General features: G+C 40.4%; 1 protein-coding gene and 1 long non-coding RNA gene across 7 annotated transcripts in view; one reads left to right on the forward strand and one right to left on the reverse strand.

Moving 5' to 3' along the window:
* The window catches only part of rad17 (RAD17 checkpoint clamp loader component), a 78,391-nt gene that overhangs the window by 13,709 nt on the left and 38,923 nt on the right, over positions 1 to 25,759 (forward strand). For 2 of the 4 annotated variants that reach the window (XM_086030162.1, XM_086030164.1), the window contains exons 5-14: positions 1,747 to 1,883; positions 7,484 to 7,536; positions 12,107 to 12,232; positions 13,188 to 13,257; positions 13,329 to 13,440; positions 13,518 to 13,697; positions 15,157 to 15,260; positions 15,358 to 15,504; positions 15,599 to 15,727; positions 24,345 to 24,465. In XM_086030162.1, the coding sequence (XP_085886288.1) occupies positions 1,747 to 1,883; positions 7,484 to 7,536; positions 12,107 to 12,232; positions 13,188 to 13,257; positions 13,329 to 13,440; positions 13,518 to 13,697; positions 15,157 to 15,260; positions 15,358 to 15,504; positions 15,599 to 15,727; positions 24,345 to 24,465 (1,179 nt within the window). The remainder of the gene's footprint in view (positions 1 to 1,746; positions 1,884 to 7,483; positions 7,537 to 12,106; positions 12,233 to 13,187; positions 13,258 to 13,328; positions 13,441 to 13,517; positions 13,698 to 15,156; positions 15,261 to 15,357; positions 15,505 to 15,598; positions 15,728 to 24,344; positions 24,466 to 25,759) is intronic. The other 2 variants (XM_086030163.1, XM_086030165.1) reach the window with 1 other exon arrangement.
* Positions 3,350 to 11,248, reverse strand: LOC147148013 (uncharacterized). 3 transcript variants are annotated; one of them, XR_015086752.1, is made up of 4 exons: positions 10,626 to 11,225; positions 8,883 to 9,101; positions 6,088 to 6,233; positions 3,350 to 5,848 (listed from the first exon to the last, which is right to left on the reverse strand). It is a non-coding gene; the product is annotated as an uncharacterized LOC147148013 (long non-coding RNA). The 3 variants fall into 3 exon arrangements; XR_015086753.1 differs by having other exon boundaries at positions 3,350 to 6,233; positions 6,318 to 9,101; positions 10,626 to 11,248; XR_015086751.1 differs by having other exon boundaries at positions 3,350 to 6,233; positions 10,626 to 11,158.

Below are 25,759 nucleotides of genomic sequence, written 5' to 3' on the forward strand. Positions count from 1 at the left end.
TGTCATTGTTGCATGTCATATACCTTCTGTTAGTATTACGGACACCAGATGGCACCTAAAGTATCAGTGTAGGGGTGTAACAGTACACATGGGTGTATTAATATGTTTCAGTATGGCATGTTCGGTTCGGGGCGCCACGGTGACCGACTGGTTAGCACGGCTGCCTCACAGTTCAGAGGTCGTGGGTTCGATCCCGGCTCCGGCCTCCCTGTGTGGAGTTTGCATGTTCCCCCCGTGCCTGCGTGGGTTTTCTCCGGGTACTCCGGTTTCCTCCCACATTCCAAAAACATGCTTGGTAAGTTGATTGGACTCTCTAAATTGCCCCTAGGTGTGATTGTGAGTGCGGATGTTTGTCTCTGTGTGCCCTGCGATTGGCTGGCAACCAATTCAGGGTATCCCCCGCCTACTGCCCAAAGACAGCTGGGATAGGCTCCAGCACGCCGCGCGACCCTTGTGAGGATAAGCGGTATCGATAATGGATGGATGGATGTTCGGTTCGGTCTACTTGCGTTTGGTTCAGTCCACTTATTAGCACAAGTTTACGCACTGGCGCTATTGACTGTTGCATGCGGGAGAGATGCCAGAAGCCATGATAAATCATAAATGCATGGATAAATGGCATTATAATGGCACATGCAAACAAGCCAGAGCTTGAAGGTCCCCCGTACACTGCGGTCTCTTGTTTGGGAACATTCTAGCTTTTCTGTTAAAATCGCCGATGGGGAAAGGTCCGTGTATAAGTCCAAAAATTGTGTGCCGACATTGCTACATGAGACCGGCGGCTATGCTGTAGTTAGCATGTCTAACATAATATCACTTAAAATGACACCATCTGACTTTTAATGTTTGTTAGACGAGGAAGTAAGCAGTATTTTTAGCCAAAAACAAAGTACAACAGCTCTGTTCTTCGATCAATGCTGCTTCTCTCGCTAGCCGTACGATGCGTCCATGAACCTCAGAAACATCACAACCCAGCAAAACACAAATCTGACCACAACACAGATAACCCAATTCGTTACAATATGCTGTTGAACATTCAAAGATTTCAATGCTTAAAAAGTGTAAATAATTTTAATTAATTTCATACAGACTTTAAAGTTACTGTATTTCATTATAAAAATAGTTTTAATACAGTTAGCAATAATTGTAACTGTTATTGTATGTATTTTTTTTATCACAAAGTTTGTATGTACTGTAATGACAACTTGTCTTTAACTTGAATACTTAGATGTGTCATAGGCTGTTGCTGCTGAGTGTTTAAAGATTTCAGTGTTTTAATGATTTACAAAATTAAGAGATCTTTATTGTTAGTGTATTTTTTATTCTGGAGGAATTTCTTAGAATATACACTCGAATGGTTCGCTTTTAGTTATTTCGAGAAAAAAAACCATGTACCATTCACTTGTCATCTTTTCAAAATAAACATATTTTGAAAAAAAAATCTTATTTTTCGTACCGAAAATATACCGAACCGAAATTTCCAAGAAACCGAACCGAACCGAAATGTGATTTAGCATAGTTACATCCCTAATGGCTGGTATTGGCAGCCTTCGCGAGGCTTTAATACATTGGTTTCAGTACTCAGCCATCCCTAATTAAATTAGAAACAAATGTTGACAAGTTAAATTTTCATTTAGAAAAATACAGTTTCTTTTGACGGTGTTATGTTTTGTCAGTGTAATCCAAATTCCACCTGCTTTCTATGAATGCCTATTTCTCTGTATCACTGTGTCTGTTATGTGTTAGACAGGACAACAAACAGTTTACCCAGTACCTCACAGTCAGCCCAATTCCAAGAGTTCCTTCTAAGGGCCAACAAGTACAACTGCCTAAAGATGGTTGGTGATGCACAATCTACAGGAATGAATCTCATAATGGTTGAGGTAGGTGCAGAAATAATCCCTCCATGACTTTTTTTTTAATCAACTTCACTCCTGGTCCCTCGTTTATCACGGGGGTTACGTTCCGAAAATAACCTGCGATAAGTGAAATCCGTGAAGTAAGAAACTTTTTTTTGCAATTATTATACTGTGTGTTAAGACTGTAAACCTCACCATTAACATTTCTCTCTTGTTTAAACTGCTCAAAGTTAAAGTATACTTTTTCTTACTAGAGTTTTATTATTATTATTATTATTGTTGTTGTTGTTGTTTGTTGTACTACCGGTAATTATTAATACAAGAAGTCCTTGAATTACGACGTACGTGACCTACGTCATTTCGACTTTACGACACCCGTGCCTCTTCCGCCATTTTGTCTCCAGCACCACAGTCACTATGTTTACATGCAGTCAATGTTCGGGTTAAGGTCAAAATTCAGATTTCTGAAACATTTGGATTTGAACCTGTTTATTTGAATAAGCGGACAGAGTTGATCCGGCATTTGAATAACCCACTGTGAACGACGATGCGCGGCATCGTAACTCAAATGGACGTAATTTTCGCTTGTTACTTTCAACTGTCAATAAAATACTTGATATTAATGTCACTTAGCACAGGAATGAAGCAGTCGGTCTCCTCGCTCCAAAAGTGTGCTTTTTGTGCTCTGTCTCTGAGCTTGTTTACCTCTGCTTGTGTATTTGCGGTGGGTTGCATGCCGAACACTGCACTTCTGCATACAAGCACTTCCTGTACTACACAGTCTGGGATTCCTACCGGTTGAGCATGCGCAGAGTGTCCCGATCGTGTCTTTATGCGCCGGCAGTATGTTTGCATTTTTTTGCCCTCCTCTCCTTCTTCTCCATCCACCTCTCAGCAGTAATAAGTACAGCATCTGATGTTTTTATTGTAATATATTTTCGTTTTTTATACTAGTATTTTGATGAAAAACTTCAACTTTAACTGTGTAATCCGACATACGCGGAAATTCGAGTTACATCGCCAGTGTTGGAACGAAAATCGTTCATAAATCGAGGATTTCCTTTATAATAAAATATGACCTCTATAAAAGGCCAAAAATAAGGCCAAATTTGAAAGGAAATTAAAAATGGCTGACTTTCTTTAGTGTTTATAGTAGGGTTCCAGAGACTTTTCTGTCGGTCTTGGGCTGTTACATGTGCCTCCAACGTTTGTTTGTTTGTTTGTCTGTATTGTGAAGATTATTTCATAACGAAACAAATGTCAAAACCTTTTTGAACTCTCCTGTTATGTTCGTGGGTCAAATTAAGCTGTTTAGAAAATATCGGAAGAAAAAAAGGATGAAACTTTATCTGCTGTCTGTTTTTAAAATTTTAGTCTCTTAATATTAAAAACATGATCTTTTTGATTAAACATTAGAGCAGGTCACACTAACCCATGAACTGTCACGTGTGGTTCAGGATTTGGACACATACGCAGACATGACACGGAAGTTGAAGAGTAAAAAGTCTTTATCAACAAAAATACAAAGCAGCAACAGAGATCAGGACTGGAAGAGGGTTTGCATCCTCACTCAAAAAAGGTTTGACGTACTGACAAAATGTCACTGAGTAACTCAAACTTTTAAACTCTAAGTTTTCATGACATCGTAAAGACAAAGAATAAAAGGACCATAGCAACTGCATAGCAACTGATAAATCACGTAACAACCAGTCAAAACAGTACCCCCAAAGGGGCACAGAATTGAAAATAACAAAAGAAACAAGATCAAAAAAATCAAAAACACCAAACAAACTGAAGTATAAAACAACAAGAATTAAAGTAACTAAACAAACACGAGGAAACCAGCTGTAACTGGATCAAGTGAGCAAACAAACAGTAGTTAGAGGTGACAAAGACAATGACCCAACAAAGACTGAAAGAAAACAATAAACCAAATCCAGACGAGACAACGGGCAACACTGGCCAAGGCACAAAGTGTATAGAGGGAGATGATGGGGTAACACAAGGGATCAGGGTAAACGAGCACAGGTGGACAAAACTTACTTGACTTGGACTAAGACAGCACACAAACACACGACAAAAACAATGAACCAACAAAGACTGAAGGGAAGCAAGGAACTAAATAGAAACTGATGAGACGAGGAACGCCTGGACAAAAAAGTAGTAGAGGGAGTTGATTGAGCAACTCAAGGGATCTGGTAACCGAGTACAGATGGACTCAATAACCTAACCAGACAGACACGTATAAAAGAATCATGAGGAAAATATGAAACTAAATTCTACATCCATACCAAAATCAACAACATATCGTAGAAGGCCAGAGAAGAGGTTCATGTCGGGGCCAGTCTGGTGGGTGTGCTTAAAATGTTGGGGGACCACACCAGTAGACAGGCTGCTGTTGATAATGGCCAAAACCGATTTACCAATTGTCGGGAGAATCTCATTAAAGAAGTGTGGAGGAATGGAGTCATAAGGGGAGCCCGATGGTTTCATATGACAAATCACATCCTCCATAAATGTCAAAGGAACTGGCTCAAAGGAATCGAACACTGCTGAACAAGTAACTTGGACAGAGGGGTCAAATGTGGTGTTCGAAACAAGAGCCCTAGCTCTTAGGGCTGCAGGACTGGAGAGAGAACGCCACATTCTCACACAGACACTAATCCTCGCACTTCACCTGTGCCGGCTCCGTGAAGGAGGAAGAGGAAGAAAGAGCCGCAAGGGTGCCGGCCAAATCTATTTATAGGCTTAATTATCAGAGCCACAACGACGCCTCTTGTGGTAAGATGTGTGGCTCTATTTTGCCACATCTACCCCCAGATTTTGCATCGTCACCCCGACGATGGGCGCAACACACACTAACACCAAGACCTGAAGACAGCTATTTGGGCATTAGACACTGGCTGCACCTGCTGTGTTAGACAATCATCTTGCCCTGCAGGCAAGGGACGGTGATGAATGTTAGAATGGTGGCCCGCTGTGATATGAGCAGACCGACGTAGAGCCCACTGATTGGTGCCAGGTTGCTCTGTTGCAGATAAGGAATAGGGCAGTGGTTCAATGCCAGTCGAAGAAAATGTGCTCGGTCAGGCCTGGACCTATGAAGATGTTACAGCAGAGCCATTACTCGGGCCTGCAGAACAAGGTACCGAGGAAGAGGGAAAAGAATTCTCCGGCACTGAAAGCCATAGATCACCATTGCCAAGAGACTCACCATATTCCGGTCTCAGGCCACAGGGTGAGAGGGGGCCTTTGGAGTAGGAGCCAGAGGTTCGGGCCTAAGAACGGCCTTCAACATGTCACGATGGACTGTTCGTGCGCGATTTAGGTAATGAACTGGAGCTATGGTATAAACTGAACCTTAATCTGCTGGGGCTTTTAAAACCTGGTGAACTACAGGAATCCAGGCATCCTGAATTTTATGGCAACCCCTCGCACTGTGGTCTCTCAGATAGACCAACTGACCCACTGGTAAAGGTGCTTCACGAACGTGCTGGTCATGACGCTCTTTCTGGCGGCCAGCCGCTGCAACCAATCGTTCTTGAGCACCTTCAAAAGCTACCCGAAGCCTAGACTGATGCTCGACAACCCAAATCTTTACCTTTTCCTGTACAGGATCCTGAACTCTCCCTAAAAGAAAATCTATGGGAAGACGGGGTTCTCTACCAAATAAAAAGGTGATTTTCCTGTGCTCTGATGGGGTGTGGTATTACATGCAAACAATACCTGGGGCAGACATGAAATTCAATCCTCTTTCCTAGAAATTGGAAGAGTGCGTAGAAGGTTGTGAAGAGTTCTCTTGAAGTGCTCGCACTGCCCATTGCCTGCAGGAGGGTACAGGGTAATACAAAACTTGGCAACCTCATACAAGCAGCAGAGCTGATGAAGCAAGGCGCTCTCAAAGCTCCTACCCTGGTCTGAATGAAGTCCCCAAAACATCCCCAAAACACCAGGGGGAGAGGTGACAGCTCCAGGTGCGTCCTTAACAACTAAAATACCACATCATCACCTTCTCACAGAGGGTCAAATCAAGCTCCAAATAGACAACATAGGGAATAGCTAGGCCATTAGCTGCTCACACCTGTAGCCAATGACAAGGCCACAGGCGATCATAACACCAAGGGGCAAAATGCTCTTGGAAAAAACTATCGATTATGGAGGATACCATGGACCCAGTATCCACCAAGCACAACACAGAGACATCCTCCATGAGAACATCAATACTTACACAAGATGACATGATGACAGGCCAGTCAGTGTACCATCTACGGAGCCTGGAGATTCCCTACCGAGCTTTGGCTCAACAGTTCAGTGGGCTTCAGTTTTCCGACGGCTGAGTGGACAAGGGAGGACTTGGAATGTTAGAAGTTGGCCCTGCAACAGAGTGGGCACGAGTATGATAGGGGACACGCTCACCATCACACTGACAGGCAAAATGTCCAGGCTGTTGACACGTACGACAAATCACCACATTGTTTTGCAACATCCGACTTTGAGTTTGAGGGGTCTGCAGGGAAGCAACGGTGCATGCCAGATTGTCAAGCTGCTCTTGTTGACGCTTCTAAAGGTTCATCAGCTCAGACAAACCAGGCCCCTGAGGAGCACACACGGGATGGCGTTACCCTGGACACTAAACTGAAGACCATGAGCAGATGGAAAAGAGTAGCTACGTCCATGAGAACCTCCCGGGAGACCCTCCCTCTACCACTTAATAGTCTCGCTTCGCACCTCCAACAAGGAAGTGGTGGTCTTGCAAAGAAGACCTGTTGTACGGTGACATAAGAGTGAGAATGGCCATATAGGTCTTGCAAGATAGAAATAATGAGAGCTGGGTCATCCTGCTCTGCAGCTGGACGGAACCTTATTTTGACGCAATCAATTACAAAATTTAATTACAGGCCGTTAACGCGGTAATTTTGACAGCACTAATATATCGTCACTGTCCTGTGAAAAACACTTATCTCCAATTTTGGAAACTTTTTTTCACTTTAATGCGATTTCTGTAACGCAGAAACATGATTCAGGTAAAAATAAGAAAATGGTTATTGCACAACTGACTTGTCTCTACAAAAACCGCAACTGAACAATACCAGATATCCGAACACGTAATGTCCGTTCTCAAAAAGGGGGTCCAGCTAGAAACGATGACCAAAAAACTGTACAAGGCAGAACATTTTACTAAAATTTCCCCTTCCGTTTATAGCCTTCTGCCTGCAGACAAGGTACCCTTACGCCGTTTATCTGCCGTTTTGTCCGGCCAGAGCAAATAGTAATCGCCTATATGCCGTTCCGCCTGTCATTTTAAACGGGCTTCTGTTTGCGATTACAAACTTCTACACACTTCAACCAACTTCCACTCAACCCAAAAGAAGAAATACTCATGTCTTTTATCATCGGCAGCGTTTAAAAAAATGAAATTTTATTCTTTTTAAATGGATCAAAATTTTGCAATTTAAACTTGTTTTGGGAACATTTTGTGTTGAAAAATATCGAACCGTGACTCTTAAGTATCAAATCAAACCAAACTGTGAATTTCTTGGACCCCGTACAATTTATGTCTAATCAAGTTTGTGTTATGGATTTTTGCTGTGCACAATTTATTTAGCCATGCATTTTTTCCACAGGATTTCCCAAACCAGTTTTACCACAATCCTAGTGGTCTGCATGATATTCTGAGGTAAGTGCAGCTCAGCTTCTGATGCTTTATATCCATTTAGAAAAGCAGGGTGCACACACATTTGTCACATCGCCAATGGCGAGTTGAAACGGTCAGTGGTAAATAGCTAAATATAAGTAGAAGTAAATATTCCCCTTTCCCCCACAATGGCGAAGGGCCATTTTGTCTGTCAAAATGTGCTGTAGGTCCGTATGCAAATAATGCAAATAGAGTCGTCCCTCGCAATATCGCGGTTCACCTTTCGCAGACTCGCTACATTGTTGATTTTTTTACAGTGCTAGTTCGTATGCTTTTTTTTAAATAGCGTACGAACCTGTATTGTGTCCTAGTTGGCTGCCTGTATTTTTTACAGTGTAATTCAGCATGCTTTTTCTTTTTACAGCGTACAAACCCCACATTTGTATTCTGCGTCCTGATCGGCTAAAGCCCTTTAAGGACCAATTTGAATACGTCTCCTCCCTGCCATGTTTCGCACCGAATACATTCGGCTTACTAAATGTAATTTCGTGAGGGAGAACAGAGAGAACAAGAAGAAGGACACAAGTGTCCATAAAGATAGGAGGATTAATTTACACTTCATCACCTGGCAACCACGGCAGCTGCGCAATACCCGCGGGACCCTTTCATGTTCTGTTTCGTTTTCAAATCTAATCGAAGGTGACATGTCAGTTTCTTCTCACCTTCTCACCCAAGAGAGAAAAAGACAACTATCTTTAACTAGGTTTTTATCTCGGGAAAGGAGAATCAGAGATGGGGGACTCGAGTCATATGACTTGACTCGAGTCAGACTCGAATTGCTATTTTTAGGACTTGTGACTTGTTTGACAAAAACGGGAATGACTATTCTTGACTTGAGTCTAAGTGACTCGACTTGACTTGGACTTCATGACTTGACAAGTCATCCTGTTTATGGTTATAATTTTGCACACATTTTGAACACAGTTTAACTTTTTAGCAAGTAAAGTAAGAAAGAAAAAAGGGTTTTTTTTGTTCATTCATGCCAACTTGGCAACCTGGTCAGCATCACTTGTTAGTGTGACGTGGCAACATAAATACTAACAGCGTCGGAGCAACTCCGAAGATGACTAATTTGAATTAATGGATTATTTTGTCCATGACATTGACAAAAATAGTTTCGAAAAACGCATGGTTGCGCCTCGCGAAACGAAGACACAACAACGACGTCTAACTTCATTTGTCATTTCAAAACCCATAGAGAGGTAACCTAACCTTACAGTTTAGCTAGCAATACGGACACTGGTTTGGGACCAGTAAAACATTTGATTTTGAACATTTGAGTACAGCTAAGTAACGCAAGTAGGGCAGGGATGGTTTGTGAAAACTACCAGAATCGTTGCACCAACGGAGTCCATCCGTGCTTACGGGAACGAGCAGGGGACAAAGTGTGTTTTAGCTCCCTTTTCAGCTTCGCTCTCCAGCCACCGCGTTTGCAGCAGCACCGCTTCCACCTTATTGAGAGCGAGTGGACACGGAAAAGGTCCGCCAGGATGTCAGCAGGCAACGTCTTCTCCCAACCATCCTCAAGTGCACCCAAACCTCCAGCGCTGCAACGCAAGTCCAGCAAAGATCGGCGATCATACACCAGCAGAGTACATGAATAGAGCACCAATCACCAAAAACAAAAAAAAAAGTCGACATATCAAGAGGGTCGCTGAACACTCAGGTGCATTGTACGCCATCTTGAAAAAGAAAAAGTTGTCCGGATTTTGGGGGTGGCTCTTAAAGGTGGGTAAGGTGGGGCTAAAACGCGGGTGAGCTGACGCAACCAAGAAACCTCATAATTCACTTCAACCCCACTGTTTTTAGTCCCCATCACCCTCATTTCAGCTGTGGTGATTCGTTGCTAATTGCCACTTGATTATTGATAACAATTTGGCCCATTTCTACCAATTCAACTTTAATTTACCTATCAAGCTATGCCTATAACCTGAAAAATATGCACCTTCCATGAGAAGAGGATTTTTGTGTTATTTGGGCTGCAATCTCTGCCGTGTGCCTGCATGCATGACGCACATAGCACAACACACGTAAGTGTTAGATTCCACTTACCGGAGGACTAACTAACCTGTCCTAGTCCTCACCAGCTCTCCATCTAACGGGTTTGAACTTTCCCTTATCCCCCGCCCGCAGTAACGCGGCCTCATGGGGAGACAGAAGCTCTCTTAAGCCGGCGTCGAGGTACACACGTCTTGGTACTAACTGCCGTAGTATTACGAGGTCAACCCGTCTTCCGTCGCCCACACGCTCTTAATGAGTGACCACTTTAGAATTAAGGCGAATGATCCGACCACTCCCGTTTTTTAGGCAGCTCTACCTCTTAAGAATCGTTTGCACTTGTTACGACCTAGAAAATTTAGCTTCCTTTGGTAGGATGGCTCGGGTTTGTTTCCATTGAGTAACTATTTTAATTCATTTATGGTGTATACCGTTGTTATGGGTGCAGTTATTCATTAAAAAGGTCGAATGATTGAAATAAAAGAAAATAATAAGGTGACAAAGATTATTTTATAATTTAAAGAAAATTTTAATAAAGGTATAAATAAAGCATACAATTATCAGTCAATGTTGAACACGCCAGACACATACTACAATCAATAATCATGAACAATTATGAAATAAAATGGTTACAATAGTCAAATAATAATTGGAAATGATTCATACGAATAGTGATAAACGATAATAATCAAATAGGAAAGGGACATCCTTTTATCATAACACTATGAAAATGATATTACTCATTGGTTTTATAAGCAAAACATTTTTCCATCTAAATCTGAACTCCCAATAACTGAGATAATTCAACAAAATCCAGTTGATTATTATGGAAAGGATAAACCCTAATAATGAAAGAGCATGAATTTAAGAAAATGATAAAAATAAATAAATTAGGTTAAATGCAATTAAAGACATAAATGTGATAGAAAGGAAAAGCATCAGTCTATTTTGGGTGGAATTAAGATTGATCAGTTCTTAACACGAATCCTAATTCATTGACAAGGTATTCGGAATTCAGAAAAGTAAGCTGTCTAACTCTCTCTTAAATGCAATAGTGTTTTTCCTAATGTTACCTTATTGTTGTTGTCATTTGGTTTAGTCCAAAAGAAGATAAGTCCTTTTGTCGCAGTCTTACACTAGAGAATCAAAAGGCTCACTTCATCCGCGCAGCTCCTCTCTATGCGCCCCTCTTAGCTGGCAGAAGGAAGAGAGCAATGATCTCTGAAGGCTGAGACCTTTTATAGGTACTCATTCTTCTGGAAGCTTCGAGATGAGGTCATGGAAAATTCCACTGTAAAGCACGTCATGACATTCCTCATCGTTCACCCTTGTCCGAATTACCTTTACTCCATATTTGGAAATCTGCCTTCTTGCCCATCGGCCTGTGTTCAACAGAGCATATCGGTGTGTGACCATAAATCTTATGTCCTGTTCAGTGGCATACAATCAGCATCACCCCATCATCTTCCTACAAATGTTCAATGAAAAACATTGCTTTTATAAAATTCCTCCATTCAGTCTAATACTTCCTTTTTATCCGAAGTCTTCACCAGTTCCTATACAGTATCACAATAAGTAATAATAAAATCAACCTTATGCTTCTCAATCACATTACTACATCTTTCTGTAGTAATGGGCCTAACATAGTTACATCTCTTATCACATAAGAGTAACATTGTGAGAATATGTACATGGCACAAACATAGCGAGTCCCTGATAGTGTAGTGGTACACACGCCTGAGTTGTGTGCGGGCAGCGTGGGATCGATTCCCGCTCAGTGACAGTGTCTATGTGTGCCCTGCGACTGGCTGGCGACCAGTTCGGGGTGTAGTCTGCCTTCGCCCATTGACGGCTGGGATAGGCTCCAGCAACTCCCCGCGACCCTATATAGGATAAGCGGTTTGGAAGATGACATGACATGACACAAACATAGCATCTAGTAAGCAATCACTGAGTATATATGTGGCAATAGCTAAGCATGTAAAGCAAACTCAATAACAAGGTTGTTGAACAACACATCTAAACATAGCAAATAAATGAAACATAGAAAATGATCACAACACATCATAGCAAATAAGTACAGCAAGTGCACAGCAAACATGCATAGCAACTAGTACATAATACATCAATATAAAATGATATCATATATCATCTGTTGCATTGAATATTGAAAGAATGTTGCATTGAACCTGTCCCTCTGCATAAATTGTGGTCCTGTGTTAAAGCACTGGCGACCTCTAGTGTCTAAATTTGAAGCCGAGAATTTAGAATTGAGGTCAATTTCCCCAATTCAAGCCAATGTTGCTCCTAGGAACGTAGTCCATTCATTATATTTACAAAATGATCCATCACTTCACCTGACCATGGCGCATTTGGTCAATCTTTTATACTCCACGTAACACGACACAAGACAGCAGCGAAGATAAGAATGAACATGAATGATGAAGAATGAAATGAAGATAACTGTTTCCAATTAACATACTAGTCTTTGAAAAGTATACCGGTACTGCATTTTCATGTTTCGGTTGCGCTCATTTTCTACCTTTTCTTTGAGGTACTTTGTGAAGACCAGTCGATGCCCCCTGGTCTTCATTGTGTCCAATAGCCCAAGTGGAGACAGTAGCTCAAGATTCCTTTTTCCAAGAGAAATCATTGAGGAGCTGGACATCAGGAACATCAGGTTACATTAAATGCACTTTACAAACTATCAGGAAATATTTATGTATGTATGTATATTAGGCATGTCACAACATCGTCAATATCGTGATATTGCAATATTAAAATTGCAATATCACGATATTAATAGCAGCAAATCTGTTTAAAACCCCAAGTTGTTTTCCATTTTTTCAGTTCCATCACCCACTGGTGATGAGTTTATTAGTGCAGTTTAATTTCATGCCACCTATGTTTAAGACCCAGCTAATCGCCAGATGAAGGGGAACATAACACATTTGAGGTCCTCCACAAATTGACCCAATTCACAACGTCTGCATTAGTGTTGCATGGGATACCGGTACTGTATCACAATCACGGCTGACATGTTTTCTGAATCTGAGCCGTGATTGGTCGTTGTGAGCAGTTGTGATGTCATTTTCAGTGGACAGAAGACAAAATGGCCACCCCAAGAGATGGCTAAAAACGAGTGCATTTTGCTGCTTAACTTATATTTCACAAACGCAAAATTTATCAGAATGCCGTGTTTCAACTAGTGGGCCTGCTGGGAACATATTCTTGAAAAAAATATGTTTGGGTTGACTTCCACTTTAAGTAATTTGAGCCTCTTGATTTAAAAAAAAAAAAAAAATGCTGGAGGATTTTTTCCTGTCTTGACTACCTGTTTATTTGAAAAAATAAAAGGCTGGAGGATTCTTTTCCTGTCTCGGCTACCTGTTTATTTAGAGTGCACAGTTGGGAAGACAATGAAGCCAGATGCAGCAATATGTTGCTGAAGATTCTGTATGTGTATAATAAAAAGAAGAAAAAAAAAAATATATATATATATATATATTTATGTATTTATTTATTTTATATATATATGTATATATATATGTATACCATTACAAAAACATCTGTGAAAGATTATTACAGTAAAAATGTTTTAATTGAATTGTAATTATCTTTCATTCTGTTTCCAGTTTTAATCCAGTGGCTCCAACTGCTATGATGAAGATTCTAACTCGTATTTTAACCAATGAGGATGGAAAGGTGACAAACAACTGCTGCTGATTTGAATCTATTTTGTATCAACTTTTTGACTACTCATTGGCTGTGCACAGAGCATTGGAAGGGTCATTGTACCAGACCAGACTCTGTTGGAGATGGTGTGCTCAGGAAGTTCAGGAGACATTCGCAGTGCTATTAACAGCCTGCAATTTGCCTCCGTTCCAGGTCTGGAGTAAATCTACACAAATAATAAAAATGCTTATGTGCCTTTCATACGAATTCACTGCGAGCAACTTTTGTAGTTTTTTCAGATTATACACAAGAAAAGGAGGTGATGATACCTCAGCATAAGGCCATTTCCAGAGCAACATTAAGGAAGAAAGCCAAGCGAACAAAGGGGCAAGAAGGAGAGCCAACTAATGGAATGAAGGATACTTGTTTGTTCCTTTTTAGAGCACTGGGAAAGATACTGCATTGTAAAAGTGAGTCAGACATTATTTATATTTCATCCTTTATCTTCCAAATAGTACCAAATAGTAATCGCCAAAAGGCCATTCCGACTATCATTTTAAACAGGCTTCCATTAGCGTTTCTGTCGACCAACTTCGACTAACTTTTGCTATTAGCCGAGGCCGGAATAAATGAGTCTCCTTCCCTTGGACCCTGAAGCTGTCAAAAAGCCTCGGCGCAGTAAACAGGAAATGGAAACCTCACAGGCCACCAGAGAAGGATAAAATTTTATGAGTGCATTTTTCTGCTTAACTTATATTCCACGCAACGCAAAATTAATCAGAATGCCATGTTTCAACTAGTTGTGCCTGCTGGGAACATATCCTTGATAAAAAAAAATGTGTTTGGGTTGACTTCCACTTTAAGTATTCATTCCTTTTTGATCTGGTTTGGTACGGCGCCTTTCCTGAGCTATGAAGAAACGAGAGAGAGAGGTGAATTAGAGCGAGGCTGTTCATGTCTAAATAAAGATGCAACAAAACACTGTCCTGCCGTGTCGGTTGTCTTTACCAAGGAAGATGCCAGAAGAAATACATAAAGTCAAACCTATATTGTAAACCGCCATACCACGGCCTCCGAAGATATGGAAGAACAACTTTTAAGGGTTACACTATACCAACAACGTACGTCACGATCATCACCGGGGCAGGGGGACTCAGCCGTGCATGTGTCAGCCATGCAATTCATCCTCACCGTCAATATTTTGAAGCAGATGTAACGCCTCCTCTACTCTAAAGCTTTTTTTTTAATATACATGTACACGGAGATCATGGTGACCAGCAGCCTTTATCAATGCAGCCGCTGGTTGCTATGGAAACCTTAATCACACCATCAAAAAAATTGACAGTGTCCAAAGGGGGTTGGGTTAACACCGATAACAAAACGCTAAACTGACACCCCTAATGATAAATAATAAATAATGACATTAAATACCATTAGTATGTTTCAGTGCATATTTTGAGAGGTTTGGGGTGGGGTGGGAGTTGGTGGTCCAATCAATATTCCACTGCAGAAAATGCATCCAGGATCCATATTTTTTGGGGGTCCATTAATATTCTTTAATGCACCTTCCAGGACACTGCTGATGATGTAGATCTGGTCCACAAGTGCCCTCCTCATATTCTGGTAATTGCTTAATTTATGGGATAGGATAAGACGACTTCTTTAGACCGGGAGAAAATTTACTTTTTCATTCATTGAAGATGAATAGTTGGATTTCTGGCGTACTTGCCGCTCATCATAGTAATAGAAGCCGTCTCGCATTGTGACCGAGAAGTCAAATGTACTAAATATGTATACCTTGTATCTCTTGAATTGTTCTAAACAAACCAAATGTGGGCAATCAGAATATAGCCCTTAAATTTGAAATGTAAATAAGAAATGTTATGTGACCCAAACACAAGACAAATAATTTACCTTTTATAAATCAAGGGGGGAGTCCTGAATGTGTTCAAGCAGCTGAAAGTGCCTTTGGACTTCGGTTACCATCACACCTTTCTCAACACCAGAGAGAGTCGTTACAAGTAGACCCTGAGGTACAAATACACGGTGTTTGAACATTAACATTCACATAGCATAAACTTGGTCTGTATTAACACTTTGAAATAATCTCTTCTGTTTAATGTCTCCTAGTGGGTTTTAGAACGATCATATGTATCTGGGGAGTTCTTCAACCTATATCTCCACCAGAATTACCTGGATTTCTTCTCTGAGATGGAAGACGTCGATAAAGCGAGCGAGTACATGTCAGACGCAGACCTCCTCACATCTGAATGGATGGTTAGTTTTGTTCTACATAAATGTTTTGAAAACAAAACAAAACAAAAATCTTTTCACATGGATCTGCTTTATTGTTACACTGTTCCATTCTCAGAGTAGTAATACCATGAGGGAATATGCGTCTTCAGTGGCCACCAGAGGGCTTCTTCACTCCAACTCTCAACAAGTAGCTGTTGGCTTCAGACCACTGCACAAACCCAACTGGTTGCTGGTCATCAAGAAGGTAGGACTTCAGCAGCTTTTATCATATCCATTGTGGTTCGCCATGCTGCGTACTTCCATACTTGTAAATATTTAATAGTGAACATATGGCTGAAGACTCTGAAACTCTGGTGATGCTTTGCAAAAGATTCAGAGGGCACAAAATTGCAAACTGGTGCAAATTCATACATAAAGAAACCAATTAAAATGTAGAGATTATGTTTATTATACTGTTTCTGTTTGCCATGTCATGCTCACATCCCATGGAAATGTTTTCATTAAAAACAAAGGTTTCTAACAACTTCCACCACAGTGAATGTTTGCGGATATCTCTGGATCCTTGTTTGGCTGTGGACAGTCGGAACTGTAGATTTACATCATCTCTCTGCGACAAAAATTCTTGTGTTTTCATGAGAGGCAGTATGGATGCCCGCAAAATTGCGTTGGCTACAGCCAGTCTCCAGGTGTTTTTTGCTTAATTATTTATTCACACCCAACTACTGCACCTCGTTGAAGAGCACATGCGAAGGAGCACTACGACAAGGTCTCGGCTCTTTATGGCCAGATAATTATGTTATGTCCAAGGCATGTTCCACGTCAAAGACGCCAACGCCGGTTTTGGGTCACTGCCTGCTGATGTGAGAACTTTGAGATGGAAGTTGTTGGAAGTCGTTCTCCCAGAGGAATGGGTTGAAAACTTCAGAATGTGAAAGTCCTCGCTACTGTTTACATCAGAGCTATTACGTCCTCCTCCTTGCTTTGCTTCCTGCTTGCATAGTGTGTAGACGCCTGCTGCTAAGATCCGGCTTTACTTGCATTCTTTTTGCTGATAACTGCTTTGTTTTTTCTTATTTTTTTCTCCTGGATACTTTTTACATCTGTGTGGCTTTATTACTTTTAGTTTTTTATACAGCTGGCTTGAAAAAAATATTTGTCAACGTTTTTCGTTGCCTCCTCACGACAACGTCAGCACGGCCTGCTAATTAGCACAAGACTGCGAGTAGCAACAAGTCTAGAAGCAAGATGCCTCCCGTCTCCACAGAAGACAACCACAAACTCCTTCAGAAGATGGCCTCAAAGTGTTTGTGGATGCGAATGGAAAATCACGCAATGAGACGACGCTACCTGTGTCTCCAAACAGTGGACACGTGCATGCTAACAGATAGCTAGCTCCATCCACCAGCCATCCCTGGAATTTGCTGGGAGCAAAGCCAAAAGTGAGGAATTTTTGCCTAACAGCTAGACCTGACCGCGAACAAATTGTTCTCATGCAAGAGGTCGCATCAACACCAAGAACTCAATCTTGGACTTTGGCACCGGCAAGAAAAAGAAAAACATCTTACAGACAATGAAAACAAAACACGGTATTGACCAGGTTTGCCCTACTGTCATCTGACCAGCAAGCTTTGGTGGATCACAGCACCAATGAAAGTGGACCCTCTCTCCATATGAGAGCAACTACTGGGCCACAAACACTGACAATAGGCGACAAAGCCTTATTTGGCGTCAAACGATTATGCAGCAGAAGGCACACAAATGTTCTGTGTTTTGCTAATGACATGGTTTATGATATTTCTGAAAAGGTCGGGAAGATTGCTGCTGATCAGTCGACTGTCAGATCAGTCATAATTCACACAAGAGCATTTGATGTGTTGAAAAACAATCAGAGAAACTGAAGCAAGACTTTATTGACAAAAAATGCAATCTCTGAACGCAGAGGTATTTTTAAGCAGACCCCTGCCTACAATCCGACAAGGAGATGAGCGTTTCAGCCGGATAATGTTCTTGTCAAGATGGCTGAGAAGCATCTATGCTTATCATTCTATGAATTTTATTGACAGTTTTTCCTTTTTTGGGGAAACGCCACCATTTTTTCCAACGCAATGGGATTTATTTTAAGGGGGGGATCAAATTACTGACTTCCAACATTGTCCAAAGTGTGCTCCACGGGGCGCCACGTTCCCAAAACAAAGGCCATGTTCATCTGCAACAACAGATAAGACAAGATTCTGCTTCGACTCCAAAGGACCATCAAGCACACGTTGAAACTCAATCCCCCCCACACCCCTTCCTCCAGAACAGATTGATGTTTCCTTGTCTGCCCACACTTCTGGGCCACATCAACCGCTGGATTCAACCCAAACTTTGGAGCTGTCGTCACATTGCCGAACACCACCACTGGACACAGCCCCAATGACGACTCAGCCCTGACTGCGCGAAACCTGTTGTCTATGAACGGCCCTTCGGTTCTCCCGGAATCGTTCTGGTTTTAATATGTCAGTGCCACATTTCGATTCCTAATCTGTGTTGCGGAGGAAGCCACCCAAAACAAAGTACTAATAGTAGTGCAATCGACAGACACGAGCGTCGTACAACTAATAGGAAATGTTTGTGCGCGCCGCGAGCAGCAAGTGCCGAGTCTGCCGACATCACACAGACAGCAACGAGGACAACAGGATAGTGCTCGTGGGGTGTGATAATTATGGCGCTAATTATGGGTGTTCAACACAGGTCAAAAGTGTGGCTGCGCTTCATAAAAAAAAGACCAAGCTTCTCAGTGCAACACGCAGAAAATTAATCTCGTGCAAAGTGTCGTATTTTGTAAATATGTGGCTTCAACAAGTTGTTAGTTTTCCAGCAAGTTACTTTATTTATTTATTTTCCAAACACTTTCACCTCTATTCCTATTCCCGGCTTTCAAAATAAAAGCATACCAGCAAACCATGACACGACACAAACGAGGTTGCACGTCTAATAGAATTAAAGAATTGTTAGAGTGTTCGGTCTTTGACTCTTTGCGTCGGCCAACCGGTGTTCTAAAATTCCTTCCTCCCCGTCAAGACGTCCTACAATGCTTAGTGTGCTTGTGCACGCATGCTCACAACACCAACAGTGAGTTAGAATCGGGTAACCATACAAATGAAATATATTTAATGTCCACATCGAGCGCAAGTTTTTCTTTTAATTTGCACACTTGGCTTGCCCATGGGTGTTACTTAAGTAGCGTGCTATAAAATGCATTATTGTATTGTATTTTCTTGAGGTGCTCCAAAATGAATCTCTCTTGTGGATAATCCAAGCTCATAGGTTTGATATTAATTCATTTGTCAAAAATAGCCATTGAGAAAATCAAAGGAAAATTCATGACGAAACAGTAGAAAAATTAATATTTAAAAAAAAAAAGAAATCAGAATCGAGAATCATTAGGAATCAGAAACGAATCAAGGAACCGGATTCAAACAATGCCCAACCCGACATCTACCAAACGGCTGACTCCACCAAGACTCAGCAAACCGCCAACCTATCTGCCGATCTCCCTCCTTGCTCATGATGAAGCTTAACTCCAGTCTGGTCTGATATGCTCTGGGTTCAGACTGCATATCTACTACAAACAATGCTTGTCCCCAGAATAAGCCAGGACCCAATGAAACTAGCGAATATTGTGGTTTAGCTGTGATTACAAGTGACAGAAAGTCAGCTAAAGAACTGAGGAGAAATGTCAAGAGCAACTAAAATACCATATTTTCCAACTATACGTCGCTCCGGAGTACAAATTGCACCAGCCATAAAATGCATTATCAAGAAGAAAAAAACATATGTAAGTCGCACTGGAGTATAAATCGCATTATGGAGGAAATTAATTGTATGCTTAGTACACATCATTTCCTTTGAGCTACGGTCGGTGGTAACATTTAGCTAACATTCACACATGTAGCATACAAGAAAGTTACTGTAAGATAACTTTAAACTCACCAAAACGGTTGTAGATCGATTAAATAAGTATTTTATTTATCGTCAACATGTATAATGTTTCCAAGTCTCCAAAAGTATTTATGTATTCGGTCGTAATTATCTATGATATTGTCCCGCGCTCTGCTCCTTACATGTGTGGCTGCATGATCACCCCCCCCCCCCCCCACACACACACACACACACAGCCATAGGCACAGCAACTGCCTGTTTGTGATTCATTCTCGTTCAACCATCATCTGTAAGTAACTTAGACAATTGTGTGTAATGAGCATGCAACATTTATATACGAGCTGAATTGTGGATGATTGTGGGTTGGTGACTGAACATACTAATCGCTAATGCTAATTGCCATCGCTAATCGTTAGCATTGTGGATGATTGTGGGTTGGTGACTGAACATACTAATCGCTAATGCTAATCGCCATCGCTAATCATTAGCATGTCTGCCTGTTTGTGGTTCATTCATGTTCAACCGTCGTCTGTAAGTAACTTAGGCTAGGTTCACACCACAGGCAGATGCAACCCAGATCTGATTTTTTTGCCCATATGCAACCTGTATCTGATTTTTTTTATGACAGTCTGAAAGGCTCAACTCCGATTTTTTCAAATGCGACCTGGGTCGCTATCATATGTGGTCCCAGATCGGATACGTATCCGATCTTTTCCAATGCGTTTGCGGCTTGAACGGCCATCGTATATATCCGACATTGATGTCATCCGGAGCCCAAAATGTGCTGCGCGCAGAGAGAGGGAAACTGCTGGCAGCAGGAGATTCATATCTGCAAAGTTGTTTTGAGTAACACTATTGACTTTATATTTTACTTTAATTTAATCCTACTTGAAATATGAAGCATAAAGTGGACATTTATGGCGATCGTAGTAATTCAGCGACGGCTCAGATAGATTATTTTTTTTACGCGCGGTTAGGACGTGACGTCATCGATAGTGATGACTCCATAAAATGAGATATTAAAGCCTCGCCTTATAATTTCCCCCAAATACTGTATTTATTTCTACCTCCTACCTAATCGCCTGACTGTATAAATGCCCGACACGCTGGAGAACATTTACTTCCGCAAACACAACGTCGGGTGTGACGTAGTCTCTTCTTCTGCGCACGCGGGCCACTTTGACAACGCATGTGTTCATACAGCAGACAAGACCGAGGTCGCATTTGTAATGTAATATGAACGCTTACACAAAAAAAACGGATTTTTTCAAAAAATCTGAATTGAGCATTAAGACCTGCGGTGTGAACCTAGCCTTAGACAATTGTGTGTAATGAGCATGCAACACTTATATACGAGCTGAATTGTGGATGATTGTGGGTTGTTGACTGAACATACTAATCGATATTGCTAATGCTTATCACGATCGCTAATCGTTAGCATAGGCTCATCTTGTTCATGTCTATAAAAATACAAGTGTATGTAATGCATAGATTGATAGTATTTTCTGTTTCTTGTGCAATTTCACAATATAAACAGGCAACTTCGCTGCACACCTGGAGTCTGTGGAGTTTGTTTGTGAATGTTTAGCTGTTTGTATAAGCTAGCTTCCTCAACTTGCAAGGCCTTAACAGTTAAATCGTCTTTTTATCATACTATTTTAATAACTTATTTAACACAATATTAGATTTTAACCGTTTGAATTATTCATGCATTTTAATAGCTTTTAGTATTTATCTTTGTTTCTTTATGTGGGTTACAATAACATGTGAAATGATATACCCTACAGGTTATTCTGCCCGTTGTAAAGTCAATATGTAATACAGGTTTATATGCAGCCTTAGAACGCCCACCTGTGGTTGTTTGATGTATTGTTTGCTGACCTTGAAAAGAAAAGGGATGCGATATAATGTGTTAATAATTTATGAAATAATGTGTTAATAATTTGTCAAATTATTTTTGTAAAATGTAAAAACTCCAACACATACTCAAGGTCACGTTCTTGATCTCATTATCTCTAAAGGTGTTGACATCTCATCACTTGATGTTAACGATATGGCTATTTCAGATTGTTTCTGTGTGTTCGTTAAAGTTCAAATAATCCCAAATGTTCAGTCAACCATTGTTTCTACGAAGAAAAGATATATAAACGAGGACACAAGCGACATGTTTATGAAAATTATGGCTGACATACAAAAACATATGATTTAGTTGCCAATTGATATTTTTACTTTTGTATATTAATTTTGGGATTGCATATATCATTTTGTATTTATTATATTTCTGTCATGCTGCAATTTGTTGTGAGTATATATTTATTTTTGTTCTGCCTAAGTATTTCTTCCTTTTGGGGTTGGTTTGCTACAGCGCATTTCCAGATCGAAGAAGAACGAGAGAGAGAGAGCTGAATTAGAGCGCGGTTGTTCAACTTCAAAGAAGACGCAACGAAACACTGTCCTGCTGTGTCGGTTGTTTAAGTATGGCGTTAGATCGATGCCACAATTACGTAATGTCAAATACCGCGTACAAAAATGTGTTTTGTGTTTATGTAATGTGAAATACCATGTACAAAAGTGTTTCGCGTGTATGTAATGTGAACTGCCGCGTACAAAAAGCATGTTTTGTTCGTTCCAAAATGTGTTTCGCTTGTACAAAACAGTCCACACGCACGCACAAGATTGTTTTTTTTACGCTTGCTTCTTCTCTCTACTACGCGTAAAAACGTATCTGTCTATCTCTCCTTGTAACCTGCGCCCTAGATCCCTTTGTGCACTTCGACTACATGTGCACTTAAACAAAGACCGTAGGGTACAAGTGGGGGTATTGCTATTGGGCCACATTTTCAAAACAATGCTTGTGGGTTGTGCGTGAGTATAAAGGCAATCTGCATGCGGCATTGCCGCAGTGACGTGCTTGCGGATGTCGCCCACGGGAGTATAAAGAAGGCGTTAGTCTCAATGTCGGAGAGCTCATTCTTTATGTTGCCGCCACGTCGGAATCCAGCCGTATGCACACTGCCGGGAACAACTTGAAAATAAAAGCATACCTATGCATTGCTGTCCATATATCATTTGGTTGTTAAGGTTTATTTTGAAGTTGGCATTCTTACTGCGTTGGCGATGTGTTACTGTCATGCATGCTGGGGCTGAACAATTATAGAAAATAATCCAGTTGTGATTTTTTTTCTCAAAAAAATTGCGGTTTGATATGTGATTTTTTTTTCTTTCAGGTTACATTTTTGTACCTCAAAAATTTTTGACTCTTGCTCAGTTATTTAGGTCACTATTTTTTACTTCTACAAGGCTCAAAATTTTGTTTCTATGCAAAACAGTTTTGCGAATGAATGACTTCATTTGACGAGCTATTTTCCAACTGTGGGGCATTTTTTTCCCAGGTTAATCCCAGGGAGGTGAAGCATGGGTTTTATTAAACAATAAAAATATGACAATATAATGAATAAACAATTGGTTTGCTTTTTTTTTTTTTTTATGGAACCAACAGTTTATATTTCTTAAATTCACATTATGTATAGCAGCCAACATTATTTTCTTGTCTAGACGCAAAGCTAAATTGATTAAAAAAAAAAGCTTTGCTGTAATGTAATTTTGAGAACATTTTTTGTGAAAACGTCAAAAGTCAGTCTAAACAACACTATTGTGAAAACAAATAGCAGTACTGATCAATTATAAATATTTCATACTATGTTAATATACATTTAACATTAGGCCATTCCTGCTGATTTATGTGCACGGATTAAACTCATTATCTACCACACATATTAATAGCGGAAATCTTTATTAAATTTCATTTCATTCCTATAAAAGAATACATGAGTAAATTCAAGAAATTTAATATCACAATATTAGAAACTTGTCTTGATAAAGAAAAAGTAACTGAAATGAAATTTGATGTATATATATTGTTTACACTACACAGAGAAAATAAATAAGGGCGTGATGTTGCTATATATGTAGATAGAGCATTGAGATGCAGTCTGATTGAGTATATGTCAAATACCGTAGATATTGTAATGGAAATTATGTCTATTGAAATATAAATCAAACATGCAAATAATATATTTTTGAGTTGACAAAAAACAAAACTGCACTTTTCAGAGTGGCCTTTTATTGTGGGCAGTTTAAGGCACACCTGTGCACTAATAATGGTGTCTAATCGGCATCTTGATATGGCACACCTGTGAAGTGGGATGGATTATCTCGCCAAAGGGGAAGTGCTCACTATCACAGATTTAGACAACATTTGAGAGACATCGGAATATTGTGTATGTGGAAAAGGTTTCAGACCTTTGAGTTCATTTCATAAAAAATGGTAGCAAAAACAAAAGTGTTGCGTTTATATTTTTGTTGCTATAGTACAGCCATTTACATATATCTGTAACCTGTCTTTTCAAACTGGTATTTTCCCCATAAAAATGAAAACAGCAAAAGTTCTTCCCACCTATAAAACTGAATTAAGATATCAGCCCAGTATCCCTAGTTCCACAATTCTCAAAAATCCTTGAAAAATGATTCACTCGAGTAACATGCGGTAAGCTTTTAAGCGAAAATCAATATGATTTTAGAATAACAAAAAGGACACCCTTCAATGGCAAACGACAAACGAGGCTGTGTGGATGGAAACGTTTGCCTACACAGAAAAGGGGAAATATGTGGTTTTAAAAAATCCTGGCTACATGTAGACAAGGCCTAAGATAGGCTCTGTCTCACCTGCAACTCTAATGAGGACTTGAGAAGTTGTATGGAAAAATGTTTTGATAAATTAATTGAAATCATTAGAGAACATTTGTTTAATTGTATTTTATTACAATGCCAATACCAAAAGATGTTTACTTTTTTTTTTTTTTTTCATCCATGTAGCTTGTTGAATTCCACTTTGCTGTAATTACACATAATAATTAGACTGATGTTATTCTTGTTAGCATCGGGAAAACTGCCTAGCTGCTCAGCGCCTATTTCACCGCTTCTGCATGACGCCTGTCAGCCTTCAGACTGAGTTGCTACCATACCTGGCCAAATTCACCAACCACTTGAAGAACCAAGGTAACACATGCACACATTTCCGACTGCTGGATCTTAGAGGTTTTTTTTTCAACTTTTTAAAATCAACGTAATTGTGATGTGTAGCACTGTAGATTTAACTGATTTTATTGTTTCATTATCTGTGCTTTAGACCGTAACATTTGTCTATATCACGATTCAGTACTCACTTCAGTTACATGGAGGGGAAATATAACACACGCATACTTTGTACACGCAACCTCACACACACACACACGCACACATAATTACATAAAGTGTAATTATTTTATTACAACCCACAACTCCAATGAAGTTGAGATATTGTGTAAAATGTCGTTAAAAACAGAATACTGTACAATGAATTGCAATTCATTTTCAACCTCTATTCAATTAAAATGAATACATTACAAAGACAAGATATTTATTTTATTATAGTTATATCTCTCGTTTTGAATTTGACACTTGCAACATGTTCCCAAAATCTGGGACGAGGGCAAAAAAAGATTGGGAAAGTTGAGGAATGCCCAAAAAAAGTGTCAAAATAAGATAAGATAAGAATGCCTTTATTGATCCCACAGTGGGGAAATTTTCATTGTTACAGCAGCAAAGATATAGGTCACACAGGGACGGCGGCATAATGTAGCCATTAATGTATAACATTGACGGCAAACATTCGGGATCAAACCTATGTAAATATAAGCAATAACATGTGTATATACACATGTATATACACACCAACATACATCTACATAAAAAGTATGAGGAACACTCATTTTGGCCTGTACATAGTACAGAGGAAAAATAAGTAAGTGACAGTGCTGCAGTGCTGTAGTGAAATGTAAGGAACAGCATTGGATAAAAATAAAACTAGACTAACAGTAGTGGGGAATGTTGAGTATTGCACGGTATTACAGTAGTGGGGAATGTTGGATATTGCACAATATGAGCTCAGGTGCAGGACTGCACAATTGCACTAATGTCCGCCAGTTTGTAGATACTACACAATGTTCTTGTTAAAGAGTCCGACAGCAGCAGGCAAGAAGGAACGGCGGAATCCCTCCTTTGCACAGCGAGGGTGTAACAATCTGTCACTGAAGGTGCTGTGGAGTGCTGTTAGGGTGCCCTGGAGGGGGTGGTCCGGGTTGCCCAGCATTGAAGACAGCTTGGCCAACATCCTCCTGTCCCCCACCGAGTCCACAGAGTCCAGGGAGCAGCCCAGGACAGAGCCGGCCCTCCTGACCAGTTTGTCCAGCCGCTTCTTGTCCCGGGCCGAGACGCCGCCTGCCCAGGTGACCACTCCCTGGAAGATGACCGA

Source organism: Filicampus tigris, chromosome 5 (genome assembly GCF_054856515.1).
Source record: "Filicampus tigris isolate MCC_2025a chromosome 5, RoL_Ftig_1.0, whole genome shotgun sequence".
NCBI lineage: Eukaryota > Metazoa > Chordata > Actinopteri > Syngnathiformes > Syngnathidae > Filicampus > Filicampus tigris.